A 19761-nucleotide genomic window follows, 5' to 3' on the forward strand; every position below is an offset into this window, starting at 1 on the left:
AACCCCACACGTCCAGAATTACTACAGAATGGCTCAAGGAACACTCTTCTGAGTTTAAACACTTCCGTTGGCCGCCAAACTCCCCAGACATGAACATTATTGAGCACATATGGGATGCCTTGCAACGTGCTGTTCGGAAGAGATCTCCACGCTCTAGTACTCTTACCGATTTATGGACAGCCCTGCAGTATTCGTGGCGTCAGTTACCTCCAGCACTACTTCAGACATTACTCGACTATATGCCATTTCGTGTTACGGCACTTCTGCTTGCTCGCGGGGGCCGTACTCTATATTAGGCAGGTGTACCAGTTTCTTTGGCTCTTCAGTGTCTTCTTGAGTCAAATGAAGAAGTTAAGGGACTCGGCAGTGGGATGGGTCTTTTACAGGCTTAGCGGAAAGGTCCTACAGGAATGGGATCCATTCAGGTTGGGTTCGAAAACATTTATCCACACAAGCGTCTTATCATTTGTCGCCCTCGCCTGCCCCTCCTCCCCCCTCTCTCCCCCGTCCCTCCTTCTTTTCTCTCGTACACTTTTACCAGTGTCAGTTTTCGCTACTAATTGTGATACGCACTGTACATAAATCTTGCACTTGGACGCCCCTAGCACCCCTCTTAGCCTGGCGCCTCAAGGGCCGCTACTAACTGTGACTCGTCCTGTGTAAGAAATCCCTTTTAGCTTGGAGCACCAAGCGGTGGTTTGTGTCGCTTGGGCCTTTTTTCCGTAAAAGTACAGTGTTTTGTTACCATGTCTTGCAGTTTTCACCTTGACTTAGCATACACGATTGTGGCCTGTCACTGTGTTCACACGATACGTTCCAAGATAAGAACTTGGTCAGCAGGGTGGATAGCCAGCAGACGTACCTTCCTGTGGTGGGTCTGTCGCTTGGGGTGCCTGTGGTACATGTCGTCGCAGCTGTAGCAGAACACCTGGCTGGAGCACTGCTCGCAGCGCACCGTGGGTTCCGAACAGCCGCACAGGTCGCAGTGGCGACCGTCTCCTCGCTTGCCCTCTCCTGCACAAACACAAGAAAAAAAGCACAATCAGCCACTCCTCGCTCGTCGCATCGCTATGGATACGCTAAATAGGGTACAACAGCAGATAGCTATTCGGCTACGTTTTTTTGTGTTTACAAGTTAATCAGTAATGCTTTCAAATGAAAGCTCCGCCATTTGACTGTGTAGGTAGCTTATTCTTCAATACAGTCAAGGTCTAGGCCTTTGTCCATTTTCAAGTACCACTGTGTTGTGCATTATCACTCTTCAGTAACGATGTCACTGTCGAAATATATTAAATTTTGTTATATAATGCATGAAATGACGATAGTTTCATTTAAAAAGTATTACATGACCGTGGCCGCAAACCATGGTAAAATTATAATCAATAACGCTTTATCTTCTATTATATATTATTTTCTCATGACCCTAAAATATTTTCTCTGTTTTCCCTATTATATTCGCGTTGAATGTAACCAAGTTGCTATCGAGAAAATTCTTTTGAAGATTGTTGGGTAGAGACCAGCGGAGAGACGATCTGAGTGTGCAAGAAGGGGAGGATGTTGGTGACGCAGGAAGACGTCCCAACCAAGCTGCTGGACTGCGCCTTCCTTTTTCTTTTCCTCGTGTTAGTTGCGCGCGTCTGTATTTTGTCGCTTTCAATAGCTTGTTCGTGAGCAACCACGGTCAGCCATTTTTCTGCTTCATGCACTGCCAAGTCTTGGTGAGAAAAAGACGAGTGGTTCAGTGTAGGTTTTCATTCACTAATGTCTTATAAATATGTATTAAAAGGTAAACAACATTTAAGAAAGAAAATTGTCAATACAAAAAACACCTAAAAAGATTTTATAAGGGAAGTTGGGTATTACAATTGCAGCACCGCACTAAATATAAATTTTCTCATGAAGTTTGTTGCAAACAATCTACTCATTATCTGAAGTAATAAAGGCCTGCGTAATTACAGTAGTAGTAGACTCCCTACTACAATTGGTTTTAGCTAACAATGAGGTGAATTGTACGGTTTCCAAAACCTTTAGCCGGCCAGGGTGGCCGAGCGGTTCTAGGCGCTTCAGACTGGAACCGCGCTGCTGCTACGGTCGCAGGCTCGAATCCTGCCTCGGGCATGGATGTTTGTGATGTCCTTAGGTTAGTTAGGTTTCAGTAGTTCTAAGTTCTAGGGGACTAATGACCTCAGAAGTCCCATAGTGCTCAGAACCATTTGAACCATTTGAACCAAAACCTTTGACCATTTGTCAAATTATATAAAGTACATGACAGGTAGCAAAGCTAAATACGTACAGAAGTCTATATGTATAAAAGTCAACATGTACGTGTGCCTAACCATGAATTAATTTAACAGGCTGTAAACTTATTCATTCCACTTCAGTACTGCATGTCTTACAAATGGTCCGCAGAACATCCAACTAGCAAATTATTATCTTGATGCAGTGTTTCTGGTCATTTCAATCACGTCTGCAAGGTATCAAATTTACTCTCCGAAAATATTAGCAATTAGGGTGATCTATGTTGGAGACATTTTGAATTCTTTATAGAATTATCCACATAAGCCCGTGTCTGTAAAAATACTTATTCTGACTGACTGTTCTGCGTTAAACTATTTTACTTGAGGTACGTACCGTGTATGCAGTCTCTGTACGCTCACTTGCGGCATTCGTTTGCAGGATTCTGTAGTGCCGGTCTACGAGACGTTTGCATGCTATTACTGCACACGACCACAGCTTCCAGAAAACTTGAATTTAAACATGCGTGATCGATGGATCACAATCAAACACTTCGCTGCTCAACTTGACGTCTCTGTTGGTATTGCTGACACGCTCGTCCACCAATTGTGGCTCTCAGAAGTGTGTACCTGCTGGGCTCCTCGCGCCTAACAGAATACCGTAAAGAGCATCGAAGGTCCATCTGTGTGGGCTTGTTTGCACTTTAGAGGGTGATACTTGACAATTTTTGTGGAACATCGTCACAGACGGTGACATATGAATTCATTACTTCATGACTTCGAACTGCAATCGAACCGGTAATTCATGGAGCGCCACACCAGCTCTCCTCCGAAGAAAAAGTTCAAAGCCACACCCTCAGCCGGTAAAGTCATGGCAACCGTCTCCTGTGGCTCTGAAGGGGTTATTCTGTTTGATGTTCTCCCTCGCGGTGCAACGATCAACTCTGAAGTGTATACTGTGCTACCTTCAGGAAGATGAAGAAGCGACTTCAACGTATTCATTGCCACAAAAAAGCGAACGAATTCACCTTCTCTATGACAACGCCAGACCTCACACACAACTTCACAAAACTTCGTTGGACTGTTGTTCCTCATCCACCCTACAGTTCGATGGTGTCAACTAAAATGACTTGCACCAGGCGACCGGTCTACGCGACGGGAGACCCTATCCACACGATATTACATTTCGTTGGCTCCAACTCGACCAGTAGAACGGTACCATGCGGACGTAAAGTCCCTCCCAGTAAGGTGGTGTAAGGCCGTCGCATTGAACGGGAATTGCGTCGAAAAGCAGAGTTTTGTAGCAAAAGGAGTGAGGAACAATATGGTGTATTAAAATCCTGAATAAAACCAACCTGCTTTCAGAAAGAATTGTGTTGTATTACTTATTGAATCCTCTTCGTAGAAACGAAGGTCGATAACATTGGTAGGATGTACCCTCTGGCTTGCACTTTACAGTGGCTTGCAAAATTGAGATGTAGATGTAGATACGCCATGCACAGTTTTCTGGTTTACAAAAGTGATCTTCGAACAGAGCACGTTTCGCAACATAAAACGTGCAGCGCCGCGGATATAAACGAGTGAAGCGAAGAGGTGTACGGGATGGAAACGGATCGAAGGCCGCCAGAGGACTTTATGACCACTTAACAGCAACCAAGGGCGGCAACCACTTTGCTCAGCCCATATCGCCTAACGCGTCCCGCCTTTAATGTCGGCTGCTGCTTCGTGGCCACTCCCTCAAATTTCCCGGGAAACAACCAGCAGTTTTCTGGATGGAATTAAAATCGAAAAATTTCGTATGAATAAAAAAATACCTTCTGAACATGTGTGTCTGGTTAACTCAAGTCTTAATAATTTTAACCACCAACGCCATACAAACGGAATGCAACAAACGTCAGTGTGGTATGAAATGGTTGCACGTGCGAGGGATTAGACTCTCAGCTTAACGACAAAAAAGAATAAAAAATAAAACACTATCTACATGCTGTAGATAAGAAAAGATTACGTCTCAAGTTTCTCATAATGAAATCGCATTTGAATGTCGTTTATGGAAAGATCGCATTACACCTCGTGAAGGTAAGAGAAACGTCTACCAGCACGTGACAGAATTCCGCAAGATAGCGGTCCGTCAAAACAGTAGTTTATCAGTCCACGATATCGCTACTCGCGTTAGCCCGGTTTCCCAAGACTGTCACGCTAATATGGAATCGATGTATTCGGGAGGACCTTATTCAACTTATGAGTGTAGTTCTCCTGCTCAGTAACATCCAAAAATACACTGCCAGAAAAAAATGAAGCACCCTCAAGGGAAAAAAAAATTGGAAATTTGTGATAAGTTCTATAGGACCAAACTGCTGAGGTCACTGCTTACACACTACTTAATCTAACTTGAACTAATTTACGCTAAGGATGACACACACATCCATGCCCAAGGGAGGACTCGAACCTCCGATGGAGGCAGCCGCGCGAGCCGTGGCAAGGCGCCTCAGACAGCGCGGCTACCCCGCGCGGCCACACCCTCAAGAACAACGTCATTTTAATGACAAGCGACGTATCAGATACTTCATCGTTGTAGCAGTATATGATAATTTCAGATCAAACAAAACACCCATGTAACAGTGAAATGTGCCCAAATAGTCACATGAATACACAGCGTACCCCAATCTGGCAGCAAAGCAGGCGTGTATTCTCTCATTCAAACGATCATACAGGTGGCCAATGGCATCCTGCGATAGATTGTCTCAAACATGTTGCGCTTTTTGTTTCTTTTCGGCAAAGATTCTTGCAAGCCCTCGAAAATGATTAAGTTCCTGATTCATCACGTTCTATACAGGTTCAACTTGCGAGTTGTTTGGTGATTCTGCTGGCCAAGGCAGTTGTTGTACACCACGACCAGCTCGTTGCGTCGCAGCAGTCGCAAGTAGACGTGCATTGTCACCTTCCTGCCGAAGAAATGGAGGTAGCATGATGGTATAATGTAGCGGGACCTAGTTACTTGACCTTGCAAAAACAGAAAATGAGACTGGAAGTTGTAACTAATGCCCCTTCACCCTGCTTCCTCTCCCCCCCCCCCCACCCACACACACGCACACCACACACACCATCAAGCCTCGGGTGGGACGTGTGTGTCGTGGGTGAAGGCGGCTCAGCAAGTCTACAACTTATACGTGTAAGTCCATCTCTAACAGAACCCCACTCTCATCTCTGAAGACAACGGAGCAACATTCCTCTCCTGGATGATGTTCGGTCGGCCACCGGCGCTTTCACAATGCGTCGATCTTCAAGTGCGCCCGTCCTACGCTGACGTCCAGAACCTGGTCTACAGGTGCCGAAATGTTCCACAGATGGACCATTTGAATACCCTCTAGGCGTTGATGACCGTGACAAATGAATCAATAACTCTGCAGCCCCTTGGTATGCACATATTATACCCTGGCGCTACAAAACACAATGCTTTTGGGTGTTGCGTTTTTTTCCGGAGGTGTGCTACATAGACAGCAAAGTTCTTAGATGTGCTTGATTTTAATCAGCGTTGGTAAATTGGTCAGAGAGCTACGCAAAATAGGCAGAAGGGTTATAGGATGTGTGTGTGTGTGTGTGTGTGTGTGCGTGAAATCTTATGGGACTTAACTGCTAAGGTCATCAGTCCCTAAGCTTACACACTACTTAACCTAAATTATCCTAACGACAAACACACACATCCATGCCCGAGGAAGGAATCGAACCTCCGCCAGGACCAGCCGCACAGTAGGATGTGAGAGGGTGAATGTTCACTACTCTTGCAGCGCTGACAACACAAGAGTGCGTGTATCTCGTACCAATCAGTTACTATCACGTAAATTTCAAATGGAACTAACATGAATTCGTGAATGCGCATTATAGAGACGGTCATCTTCAAATGCTGTACATATTTATAGCACAGAATATGAAATTACATTAAGACTGTTGTAATACAACGCTAAGAGCAGAAGAGAAAATTATTTTTCAAAATATTTAGTAAACATTTGTGATCGTGCTTCATACTGCATAGTGCATTTAGACAAAAGTATCATCCGCTGACACAGACGACACAACAACACTTCGTAGGCAATTACAGTGTGACAAATTTGGGGTCTGTGAGTGTGGCAGCAATGTGGAACAGAGAACAGTTGATACGAAGTGGCCCGAATGGTGCAGACTTCTAACAATCAGTACTTGGGGGTCAGCGGGCAACTTATCGCGCCCTTACTATAAGTAGTACAACACATTAATTCACGTCTACTTTCGGGTGAAACATGCGGATTTTGTTGTGGGACACCGTGGAATATTCTCGCTTCAGCCCCTGCAGTTTCATGAAGTTTCGATAGGTTGCTGCACTATACGTAGTCTTCAAAATGGCGTCTGTAACGGAGGTGCGTTCCAAGCAGACAGCTTTCATAGAGTTTCTTTTGGCGGAAAACCAGAGGATCGCAGGTATTCACAGGCACCTACAGTATGTTTATGGAGACCTGGCAGTGAACAAATGCACGGTGAGTCGTTTGGCGAGGCTTTTGTCATCATCACAACAAGGTCGCTCAAACCTGTCCGACCCCTCGTGTGCAAACCGGTCGCACACAGTTGCGACTCCTGCAATGTCGGGTCGTGCGGACACTCTCATTCGAATTATAAACACATCGCTGCACAGCTGAACGTTTCTGTTGGTAGTGCTGACACACTTGTCCACCAGTTGGGATACTCAGAGGTGTGTGCTCGCTGGATTCCTCGCCGCCCAACAGAAGACTATAAAGAGCAGCGAAGGATCACCTGAGCGGAATTGCTTGCGCGTTACAAGGCAGATCGTGACCATTTTTGTCGAACATCGTCACAGGCGATGAAACACTGATTCATCACTTCGAACCGGAAATTAAACGGCAACTACGAAGTGACGCCACGTCACCAATAGTTCGAAGAAAAAGTTCAAAACCACATCATCAGGCGGTTAAGTCATGGCGACGGTATTCTGAGACTCTGAAGGGGTTATTCTGCTTGATGTCTTCCCCCATGGTACAACTATCAAGTTTGAAGTGCATTGTGGTAACCACAGAAAAATGAAGAAACGACTTCAGCGTGTTCGTCGCCACAAAAATACGAACGAACTTCTTCTCCGTGACAAGGCAAAGCGTCACACAAGTTTGTGCACCCGAGACGATCTTACGAAAATTCTTTGGGCTGTTTTTCCTCATCCACCCTACAGCCTGGATCTCGGATCCGACGTCGACCACTTGAATGATACCATGCGAACACATTGGTATGCCCAGTAAGATGGCGTAAGGGCGTAGCACTGAACGGAGATTATATTGAAAGAATGGTGTATTAAATACTGAATAAAATCAACCTGCGTTCAGAAAAAAAAAGTGTTGCATAATTTATTGAACGCTCTTCGTATGGACAGTCTGTTGAGGGGCTCGTAACACTAATTTTTGTAGGTTATCAATTGGTAATAATATTGGTAAATATGCGGCCTACGGTGCCGCCCCGCGATGTCAGTATTAGCTCTTCAGCAAAAATGTTTGACGACCACTGCTTCAAACCATTAGAAGAAAGGGACTCCTTCCCAGGTCGCTGCCATACTTGCAAGTGACAGTCTCCAGGGGGATGGTGCAGAACCACGATTCATCGCTGAACACAACACTGTGCTATTCATCAGCAGTCCAAGCTTCCCGGTCGCGGTACTACTCCAAACGCAGTCGTTGTGTTACGTTCTTGGGTTGGGCATATGCATGGGTGTTGTGCCTATGCATGGGACTGTAACTTTTCAGTCCGCCTGCTGCTAGTCTTCAACCAATGGTGCGGGATGACACAGAATGTTGTAGGGAGTCCATTACTAGTTCTCGGACGGCAGGCGCATATTTGAAGGGATTACGATGTGCTTGATGCACAATACAGCGATTCTCCATTGTGGTGATCAGACATGGTCGGTCTGAACATTACCCTGACGCTGTCATGCAGTTCAAAGCTGGGAACTTTCACATTATAATGCCCAACAAATCTGGATACTGCTCTATTCGACCAGTCTACCAAATGGAGATCCACAATGACGCCCCTTTCAAACTCTGTTACTTGCTAATAACGTCGTGTCATACGAGAACACGTCTTCGTTCCCTTTAAAGTCATCACTCTATATCTGATGCTGTTCGCACCCCCTTATACACCCTGACAGGCCTGGTAACAAGAATCAACTCTAACAAGACTAATGCAGTCTGGTGGTTCTTCTACATCTCACAGAGAAGTTGGGATCCGACTATGTTTTCTAGGCGCCTCACTTTTTTTGTCATTCAGTGTTATGTGACATTACAGTCAAAATTTCGGAGACAAGTTCGTGTTTCAAGACGAAACGCACTAGTATGCCGTGGTCAGCACGTGAACACTTTCCAGGTGGAAAGGAGGCAGGAGGTATGGATCAACTGAACGAAATTTGCAGTCGGTACCTGCTGATATGGATCCAATTGAGCATGTCTGGGACCAGTTGAAACTGTCAGTGCGTTGTGGCTGGTAGCCTCTTCACGTGTAGCATGATCTCAAGTGGGCCGCCGTTGAACAGTAGGAGGAGCAGTATGTAGAAAATCTTGTGGACAGTACTGCAAACAGTACCCAAGCATGTTATACTATCGGTCACGTTAATGTGACTACCTGACAAAAACCTGAATAAGAACCTTTGGCAGCCCGGAAAACCGCCAGACGCACAGGAAGAGAGTCAGTGTAGTTCTGGAAGGGAGCAACAAGGATGTGGAGCCTTGTCGACTCCAGTGCCGAGGCCAGATGCGCTAGGTTTCTCGGTTGAGGATCCAGGGCGCAAACAGTCCAATAAAGCTGGGTTTACCTCCCGTGACTTTGGTGGCCACGGAAATATGGTCAACTCATCCTGGTTCTCTTCGAACCACGCATATACACCGCGAGCTGTGTGACACGTTGCATTGTCCTATAGGTAGATGCAATTGTGCTGAGGAGAAACAAATTTCGTGTTGAGGTGGACATGGTCCCCAGGTATAGATACATATTGGTGTTGATCCATTGTGTTTTCTAGACATTACTCGGAGAATGCGCTCTGGCCTGGACCAGCCGACGATTGCTGCAGGGTGTTTGCTTTCAGACGTTTCACGCTGTAGACGACAACCATCTGCCCGATGGAGCATAAAACGTAATTCATCTGAAGAGGCCACCTGACGCCACACAGTGGGCGTCCAGTTGCGATACTGGTGTACAAATTCCAGCCTTCGTCGCCGGTGAACAGCAGTCAGCACTGATGCATGTCTGCTACGGAGGCCCATGCCCTGGGACGTTCACTGGACGATCCTTGAGGAGACACTGTTGGTGGGTCCTTGCTTCATCTGTGCGATCACTTGCTCAACAGTTTCATCTCAATTCGCCCGTGCACCTCTCTGCAGCTGTAGTTCATCATAATCATCTATAGCCGGCCGGAGTGGCCGAGCGGTTCTAGGCGCTACAGTCTGGAACCGCGCGACGCTACAGCCGCAGGTTCGAGTTCTGCCTCGGGCATGGATGTGTGTGATGTCTTTAGGTTGGTTAGGTTTAAGTAGTTCTAAGTCTAGGGGACTGATGACCTCAGAAGTTAAGTACCATAGTGCTCAGAGCCATTTGAACCACTTGAACCTGACATGTATAGCCCTTGATGCACCACAGTTGCCTCGGCGCAGGTTTTTGATAGGGCAGTTTTGCCATCTACGGTATACTTTAACCACGGCGGTACGCGAACAGTTTACAATCTTAACCATTTCATGCTTCCGCCCTTGGCTCGAAAGCCAATGATCCTGCCCTTTTGAACGTGAGATAAATCACTTCGTTTCCACATAACAACAACGACTGTACTGTCTTCCGCGTCCTGCCTGACATAACATACTCTCTCATACTACTGCTGCCACCTCCCATCTGTGAGTGCTTAATGCACGTTGTCGTCGAATATAGCCGGTGGTCATATTCATACAAGAGTGTGTGTAATGCACAGGTGGAGCAAACCGCTATTGAATGTTGTGCTTCAGAATGTCCGAAGCGCAACTTTCCTTTATCTTGTTTAATATTTCGTTTTTATTTCTTAGTTCTTTTTGAGTTTCATAAAGCTTGATCTTCGATTGCTCCTCGACCTAAGCTAAGCCCACACACATTATGAGATATGGAGGTGATGCAAATCTGATTTGAATTGTTTGTGTGTCAGATAGAACATTTCGTGAAAGTGGAATTCCAGGGATATAACTGCTATAAATTGATCCTTGTTAGTTGCAGTGGGCTGGGCGCGGTAGCTTCGCTGGACTACCTCAACCAATAATTGACAACGCTTCCATGTTGTCAGTGCTCTGTAGACTGCTACTGTTTCCGCCTGCAGCCGCTAGCGTTTCGTAGTTGAAAGCTGACAACAGCGCTGCGAGCTGTCAGGGACCGTCTTAGACCAGTCTGGTTTAGGAAACTGCAAAAGTTGCAACTCTGGCTGTTTTCTACATTAAACTGCTTCACACAAGTTGCTGTCTCGATATTATCCCAGTGTGCCGGAAATCGATAAACCTTCGTAGACCATCTCGACTACAGTAGCTTTTGCAACTGGAGAGCCCGCCGTCTTTGCCGGGAAGTGAGGCATGAGGACAGCGGCGCCCACGCGCCTCCAGATTTACCGAGATGCCGGCGGCAGACACGTGCCGGCGATTTAAGAGACTCCCGCCCGTCTCTACATCTACATCTACATCTACATTTATACTCCGCAAACCACCCACCGGTGTGTGGCGGAGGGCACTTTACGTGCCACTGTCATTACCTCTCTTTTCTGTTCCAGACGCGTATGGTTCGCGGGAAGAACGACTGTCTGAAAGCCTCCGTGCGCACTCGAATCTCTCTAATTTTACATTCGTGATCTCCTCGGGAGGTATAAGTAGGGAGAAGCAATATATTCGATACCTCATCCAGAAACGCACCCTCTCGAAAGCTGGCGAGCAAGCTACACCGCGATGCAGAGCGCCTCTCTTGCAGAGTCTGCCACTTGAGTTTGCTAAACATCTCCGTAACGCTATCACGGTTACCAAATAATCCTGTGACGAGACGCGCCGCTCTTCTTTGGATCTTCTCTATCTCCTCCGTCAACCCGATCTGGTACGGATCCCACACTGATGAGCAATACTCAAGTATAAATCGAACGAGTGTTTTGTAAGCCACCTCCTTTGTTGATGGACTACATTTTCTAAGGACTCTCCCAATGAATCTCAACCTGGTACCCGCCTTACCAACAATTAATTTTATATGATCATTCCACTTCAAATCGTTCCGCACGCATACTCCCAGATATTTTACAGAAGTAACTGCTACCGGTGTTTGTTCCGCTATCATATAATCATACAATAAAGGATCCTTCTTTCTATGTATTCGCAATAGATTACATTTGTCTATGTTAAGGGTCAGTTTCCACTCCCTGCACCAAGTGCCTAACCGCTGCAGATCTTCCTACATTTCGCTACAATTTTCTAATGCTGCAACTTCTCTGTATACTACATCATCATCCGCGAAAAGCCGCATGGAACTTCCGACACTATCTACTAGGTCATTTATATATATTGTGAAAAGCAATGGTCCCATAACACTCCCCTGTGGAACGCCAAAGGTTACTTTAACGTATGTAGACGTCTCTCCATTGATAGCAACATGCTGTGTTCTGTTTGCTAAAAACTCTGAAATCCAGCCACACAGCTGGTCTGATATTCCGTAGGCTCTTACTTTGTTTATCAGCCGACAGCGCGGAACTGTATCGAACGCCTTCCGGATGTCAAGGAAAATAGCATCTACCTGAGAGCCTGTATCTAATATTTTCTGGGTCTCATGAACAAATAAAGCGAGTTGGGTCTCACACGATCGCTGTTTCCGGAATCCACGTTGATTCCTACAGAGTAGATTCTGGGTTTCCAAAAACGACATGATACTCGAGCAAAAAACATGTTCTAAAATTCTACAACAGATCGATGTCAGAGATATAGGTCTATAGTTTTGCGCATCTACTCGACGACCCTTCTTGAAGACTGGGACTACCTGTGCTCTTTTCCAATCATTTGGAACCTTCCGTTCCTCTAGAGACTTGCGGTACACGGCTGTTAGAAGGGGGGCAAGTTCTTTCGCGTACTCTGTGTAGGATCGAATTGGTATCCCCTCAGGTCCAGTGGACTTTCCTCTGTTGAGTGATTCCAGTTGCTTTTCTATTTTTCTATTCCTTGGACACTTATTTCGATGTCAGCCATTTTTTCGTTTGTGCGAGGATTTAGAGAAGGAGCTGCATTGCGGTCTTCCTCTGTGAAACAGCTTTGGAAAAAGGTGTTTAATATTTCAGCTTTACGCGTGTCATCCTCTGTTTCAATGCCATCATCATCCCGGAGTGTCTGGATATGCTGTTTCGAGCCACTTACTGATTTAACATAAGACCAGAACTTCCTAGGATTTTCTGTCAAGTCGGTACATAGAATTTTACTTTCGAATTCACTGAACGCTTCACGCATAGCCCTCCTTACGCTAACTTTGACATCGTTTAGCTTCTCTTTGTCTGAGAGGTTTTGGCTGCGTTTAAACTTGGAGTGAAGCTCTCTTTGCTTTCGCAGTAGTTTCATAACTTTGTTGTTGTACCACGGTGGGTTTTTCCCGTCCCTCACAGTTTTATTCGGCACGTAGCTGTCTAAAACGCATTTTACGATTGCCTTGAACTTTTTCCATAAACACTCAACATTGTCAGTGTCGGAACAGAAATTTTCGTTTTGATCTGTTAGGTAGTCTCAAATCTGCCTTCTATTCTTCTTGCTAAACAGATAAACCTTCCTGTCCTGCACTTAAAGAGTCGAAAAGTTCGGGTCTGTTTGTTATCAGTAGGTCCAAGATGTTATCTCCACGAACCGGTTCTCTGTTTAATTGCTCGAGGTAAATTTCGGATAGTGCACTCAGTATAATGTGACTCGATGCTCTGTCCCTACCACCCGTCCTAAACATCTGAGTGTCCCAGTCAATATCTGGTAAATTGAAATCTCCACCTAAGACTACAACATGCTGAGAAAATTTATGTGAAATGTATTCCAAATTTTCTCTCAGTTGTTCTGCCACTAATACTGCTGAGTCGGGAGGTCGGTAAAAGGAGCCAATTATTAACCTAGCTCGGTTGTTGAGTGTAACCTCCACCCATAATAATTCACAGGAACTATCCACTTCTACTTCACTACAGGATAAACTACTACTAATAGCGACAAACACGCCACCACCGGTTGCATGCAATCTATCCTTTCTAAACACCGTCTGTGCCTTTGTAAAAATGTCGGCAGAATTTATCTCTGGCTTCAGCCAGCTTTCTGTACCTATAACGATTTCAGCTTCGGTGCTTTCTATCAGCGCTTGAAGTTCTGGTACTTTACCAATGCAGTTTCGACAGTTTACAATTACAATACCGATTGCTGCTTGGTCGCTGCATGTCCTGACATTGCCCCACACCCTTTGAGGCTGTTGCCCTTTCTGTACTTGCCCGAGGCCATATAACCTAAAAAACCGCCCAGTCCACGCCACACAACCCCTGCTACCCGTGTAGCCGCTTGCTGCGTTAGTGGACTCCTGACCTATCCAGCGGAACCCGAAACCCCACCACCCTATGGCGCAAATAGAGGAATCTGCAGCCCACACGGTCGCAGAACCGTCTCAGCCTCTGATTCAGGCCCTCCACTTGGCTCTGTACCAAAGGTCCGCAGTCAGTCCTGTCGACGATGCTGCAGATGGTGAGCTCTGCTTTCATCGCGCTAGCGAGACTGGCAGTCTTCACCAGATCAGATAGCCGCCGGAAGCCAGAGAGGATTTCCTCCGATCCATAGCGACACACATCATTGGCGCCGACATGAGCGACCACCTGCAGTTGGGTGCACCCTGTACCCTTCATGGCATCCGGAAGGACCCTTTCCACATCTGGGATGACTTCCCCCGGTATGCACGCGGAGTGCACATTGGTTTTCTTCCCCTCTCTTGCTGCCATATCCCTAAGGGGCCCCATTACGCACCTGACGTTGGAGCTCCCAACTACCAGTAAGCCCACCTTCTGCGACCGCCCGGATCTTGCAGACTGAGGGGCAACCTCTGGAACAGGACAAGCAGCCATGTCCGGCCGAAGATCAGTATCAGCCGGAGACAGAGCCTGAAACCGGTTCGTCAGACAAACTGGACAGGCCTTCCGTTCAGCCCTCCGGAATGTCTTTCGCCCCCTGCCACGCCTCGAGACGACCTCCCACTCTACCACTGGTGAGGGATCAGCCTCAATGTGGGCAGTATCCCGGGCAGCCACAGTCGTAGTGCGATTGGGGGATGCGTGGGACGATCTGGCCGTCCCCGACAAACCCCCATCCGGACCCCCACAGTAATGCCCATTGGCAACAGCCCCAAGCTGTGTGACCGAAGCCAACACTGCCTGAAGCTGGGAGCAAAGGGATGCCAACTCAGCCTGCATCCGAACACAGCAGTTGCAGTCGCTATCCATGGTAAAAACTGTTGTGCAAAGAACGTCTGAACTAATCTACAGAGAGCACAAACAATTCGACACAAGATTTAAACGGTTATTAAAATACAAGATTGCCTAGTAAATGCAGTAATGCTGCTACTTGCGCACTGCTGACACACTGCTCGGCGGTGGAAGGAGACTACGCGATTTTACACTATTCAGGTACTAAAACGCGATGCTACAACTCTCAAATACTATAATACGCCCGAAATTTATGAATTAAACAATGCAAGTACCAAAAACACGCAAAGAAATTAAGAATTAAACTATGTAACAAATAAGTGAGCTAAGAGTATACGACTTGCTGCTGGCAGCTGCTTATCCAACGGCGGCAGGGAGCACACTGGCTGTGACCAACCGACACTGGCCGTTCAAAACAAAAACAGAAGACGGACGACTAAGCGAAGTTACACTATTCAGGTACTAAAACGCGATGCTACAACTCTCAAATACTATAATACGCCCGAAATTTATGAATTAAACAATACAAGTTCACTGGCGACAGCTCGCCTCAGGAGTAGCCCGAGTCTTCTTAGTAAGATTGTGAACTCGTATTCGGGAGAGCAGCGATTTGAATCCCCGTCTGGCAAATCAGATGTAGATTGGCGTGAGATGCATAAAACGCTTAAGGCACTTGATGACATGGAGGTTAGCCAGTCCAGGATCGAATCCACGTGACGGATTAATGAACAAGTGTCCCGGACACTAGTCAGCCTCAGGTTGGTTTTTAAGTAGATTTTCAAGCTCATGGCCCCCCAAGCTTTGCCCCAAAAAATACGATGCAGAAACAGTTACAGTACTATAACACACTGAACAAAGTTCGCATGTTTCTCGGACATATGACGCACAGGACTTTCGGTAGGTGGGCTTTTCACTTTTTTGAGGTGGGGGGCGGGGGGGGGGGGGGGGGGGGGGGCACAGCCCTGGATATATTACCATATTTTTTGGGTCCAACCCAGGATATCTTTTTGAAATGACTTAAAAGTCTCAACAGTTTACTTAAACATTAAACTTCACTGATTCATGGTTACGTAACATGATCAATCAGTGCAGGAGGCGATGTATAATTTTCTTCCTGAAACCAGTTTATTTGCCAAGATCGCTTGCTATTTAAACATAATTACTGGATTACCGGTTTCGGTAGTATGAATTGCCATCCCCAGATTCATAAAACCGGGAGCTGTAATTACACCATACAATGCTTACCCCACTCTGTCTCACGAGAGTTATACAGTACGCATAAAAAAGTTGAGGCATTACAGTGACACGTCACTGCCACATGAGGACTATACAATATCCATAAAAAAGTCAAAGCGTTACAATGACATGTCGCTTTAATGCCTCGACTTTTTTATGCATATTGTATAGTGCTCGTGTGACAGAGTGGTGTATGATGTAACTACCACTACCAGGTTTTGTGGATCTGACAAGGGAACCTCCCCATCGCACCCCCCCTCAGATTTAGTTATAAGTTGGCACAGTGGATAAGCCTTGAAAAACTGAACACAGATCAATCGAGAAAACAGGAAGAAGTTGTGTGGAACTATTAAAAAAATAAGCAAAATATACAAACTGAGTAGTCCATGCGCAAGATAGGCAACATCAAGTATAGTCTGAGCTCAAGAGCGCCATTGTCCTGTGGTCAGCGTGAGCAGTTCCGGAACGAGAGGTCCTTGGTTCAAGTCTTCCCTCGAGTGAAAAGATTACTTTCTTTATTTTCGCAAAGTTATGATCTGTCTGTTCGTTCATTGACGTCTCTGTTCACTGTAATAAGTTTAGTGTCTGTGTTTTGCGACCGCACCGCAAAACCGTGCGATTAGTAGACGAAAGGACGTGCCTCTTCAATGGGAACCGAAAACATTTGATCGCAAGGTCATAGGTCAACCGATTCCTCCACAGGAAAACACGTCTGATATATTCTATACGTTCGATCCATTAAGGAACTTTCTGACTCCTTACAGTTCAGAAAATATTCATTGACCTTGTCATTGAAGTCGCGAGCTATATTTGCTGGATTCGTATTGCCCACAGAATACATCTCACGTCTTTAATGCACTCTCGTCCAAAGTAGCAAACAGTCAACTGCCAGCCAGGGAGCCTCGTTAGCAGGAATACTCTCTCTTCCGTGCGCTGTAGTCGACTGACGAATGTTTGTTTAGGTGTAGCGTCCCCATACTACGGCGCAGTTACCTCGCATCGGACGGACGGACGGACAGATAATAATTGTCTGAAAATAAAAAATTAAACTTTTCACTCGAGGGAAGACTTCAACCAAGGACCTCTGGTCCACAGCTGCTCACGCTAACCACGGGACCACAGCGCTCTGCGTTCAGTTTTTCAAGGCCTATCCACTGTGCCAACTTATAATTAAATCTGAGGGGGGTGCGATGGGGAAGTTACCTTGTGAGAATGGCAACACATATTGCCGAAACCAGTAATACAGTACCTGTGTTTACATAGCGGTCTTGGCAAATAAACTGGTTTTCAAAAGACTAAAATACTTCGTTTATTCAGTTGTAGTTTTTACTAGACATAACAATAATTACCTCGGTTTTGGTTCTAGCGGAAAATTTTGGGTCGTATAACTTTCAACCAGTTTAGCTGTAAGGACTGGTGTTCTGGAACTGAGTTCGTGTCCAGCTGTGTGGTATGAAAATGTAGCCTTCTTAGCTGCACATCCCAGACCATTGTTGTTACCATCCTTGACTTTAAACAAATCTATATTTCCCATGTATAGCTGTCTTCTCGTGGCCTTTAATACCACCATGCCGGCCGCGGTGACCGTGCGGTTCTAGGCGCTCCAGTCCGGAGCCGCGCTGCTGCTACGGTCGCAGGTTCGAATCCTGCCTCGGGCATGGGTGTGTGTGATGTCCTTAGGTTAGTTAGGTTTAAGTAGTTCTAAGTTCTAGGGAACTAATGACCACAGCAGTTGAGTCCCATAGTGCTCAGAGCCATTTGAACCATTTTTAATACCACCATTTCCTATACGTACAAAAAAAAAAAAAAAAGAAAATCCGTTACGTACTGTGCGGTAAAGAGTTTCACTGTTACTGTCATTACACAGTTTCAAAAATTTGTGTTCCTGTTGCAGGTTAAAATTATACGCACATTTTCTTTTGCTCATTTCTAAACGAAAAAGCAAAAACCCAATACAGATAAAATTATCAAAAACGTGTAGAGGAGTTACTTCATTCAAGAAAACAACATAAATACATTGCCTCTAATGTGTCGCCAAATGACTAACAGTAAGTGAAAAGTTGTCGCAAAACCGGTAGGCTCGCTTCTCCATCGGCGTCAGCTCTTGCTCCAACGTCGGCTGAAAGAGGCGCGGATGTAAGAGAATGTTTAAAAACACGATGTCGAACATGTGGGTCTAAAATAAAAGAGGGTCGTTTGCAGTCATAAAATTCTCTAACCCCGGACACTCTTGCAACCCTGAGCATTATTACGGGCACCACTAAAAAATCAAGACTGCCTGCCTTAATCCCGGACGTGTGACAGCCCTGCCCTTTGGTTAACCGACGACTAAGTAGTCATGAAGGGGCGTCCGGGAAAATAGTTGGAACAAAATAAACTTGAGGACGTCGTACGATGTGACAAATGCTCTAAAAGAGAGAGCTTAAGGCAAATGTCGGGATAGTTCCATTACGATGAATCTCTTTGGGGCAGAAAAGCTTCCGTCTATAAATATGCAGAGATTTAGAAAGCGCCGCTTGTGGGGAACTCAGCATGCCCTTTAAACATACAATATCCTATGAACCATAGATCAAGCGCAACAGGCAGATTCTATATCTCCTGATTTCCTGAATGCGTTTGACACAGTGCCCCACAGCAGACTGTTAACGAAGGTCCGAGTATACGGACTCGGTTCTCAGATTTATGAGCGGCCCGAGGACTTCTTAAGAAATAGGACCCAACACTTAGTCCTGAACACCGGGTGTTCGTCATAAACAAGGGTACCGTAAGGCTTGCCTCTGGGAAGTATCATAGAAGCTCTCTTGTTCTCTACACACTAAGTTACAGGACGAATGGTCAGTATTCAGGGAAATTACAGGAACGATCATCGAAGCAAAAACGTCTAGTAAACATGGGCTAGAAAATGCGCATCTTAAGAGCTGAGCACTTCGATACTGTGAAACATATCTCTCTGACTGAACAACTGCTCGTGGCTCTTATGGTATGCATTTCACAGCTAATGTGTACTAGCTATTTATTTATTTGTTGTTTGGGTCTATAGTACATCCTTCCAAAATTTGGAAAGCAAAGACGTTTCAGTAGAAGCGAGTTGTTTCACAGTATTGAAGATGAAGACGTGCTCATAGCTCTTGAGGTATGCTTTTCAAAGCCCATGTTTACTTGACGTTTTTGTTTCCAATGATCGTTCCTGTGATATCCTTGAAAACTGACAGTTTCTCTCGGGACAGCTTGTAACATAAATGATCTGAGAGACTGGGTGTGCAGGAATCCTCGAATGTTTGTTGACGACGCTGTAGTGAGCAGGGAGTCTCGTCGTTGAGTAACTGACGGAGCATAGAGAGTGACTTCTACAGAATTTCTATTTGCTGTGATGAATGGCAGCTTGCCCTGAATGTAGGAAAATATAAGCTAATGCGAATGAATAGGAAAAGAATCACGTAATGTATGAACACTGCATTAGTGGTGCGCTCTCGATACAGTCACGTTGATTAAGTATTCAGGCCCAACGTAGCATAGCGGTATGAAATGGAACGAGCACGAAAGATCGCGAGTAGGGAAGGCGAATGGTCGACTTCGGTTTATTAAGAGAATTCTAGAGAAGTGTAGCTTATCTAAAAAGGAGATTGCTTATAGAGCTCTAGTGCAACCCATTATTCAGTGCTGATCGAGTGTTTGGGATCCCTACCAGGTCGGACTGAAGGAAGATGTCGAAGCAATTCAGAGGCGGGTTACGTTTGTTACCAGTAGCTTCGATCAACACGTGAGCATTACGGAAACCATTCGTGAGCTCTCGCCAACATATATACTAAA

The 19761-nt window shown here is 45.7% G+C and overlaps 1 protein-coding gene across 1 annotated transcript in view; it reads right to left on the reverse strand.

The window, feature by feature from the left end:
- Positions 1 to 19761, reverse strand: part of LOC124594116 (E3 ubiquitin-protein ligase lubel) — a 468996-nt gene that overhangs the window by 223289 nt on the left and 225946 nt on the right. Inside the window, exon 4 of the mRNA XM_047132473.1 lies at positions 863 to 1014. Within this exon, the coding sequence (XP_046988429.1) occupies positions 863 to 1014 (152 nt within the window). The remainder of the gene's footprint in view (positions 1 to 862; positions 1015 to 19761) is intronic.

This window comes from Schistocerca americana, chromosome 2 (assembly GCF_021461395.2).
Source record: "Schistocerca americana isolate TAMUIC-IGC-003095 chromosome 2, iqSchAmer2.1, whole genome shotgun sequence".
In the NCBI taxonomy this organism is placed as follows: Eukaryota; Metazoa; Arthropoda; class Insecta; order Orthoptera; family Acrididae; genus Schistocerca; species Schistocerca americana.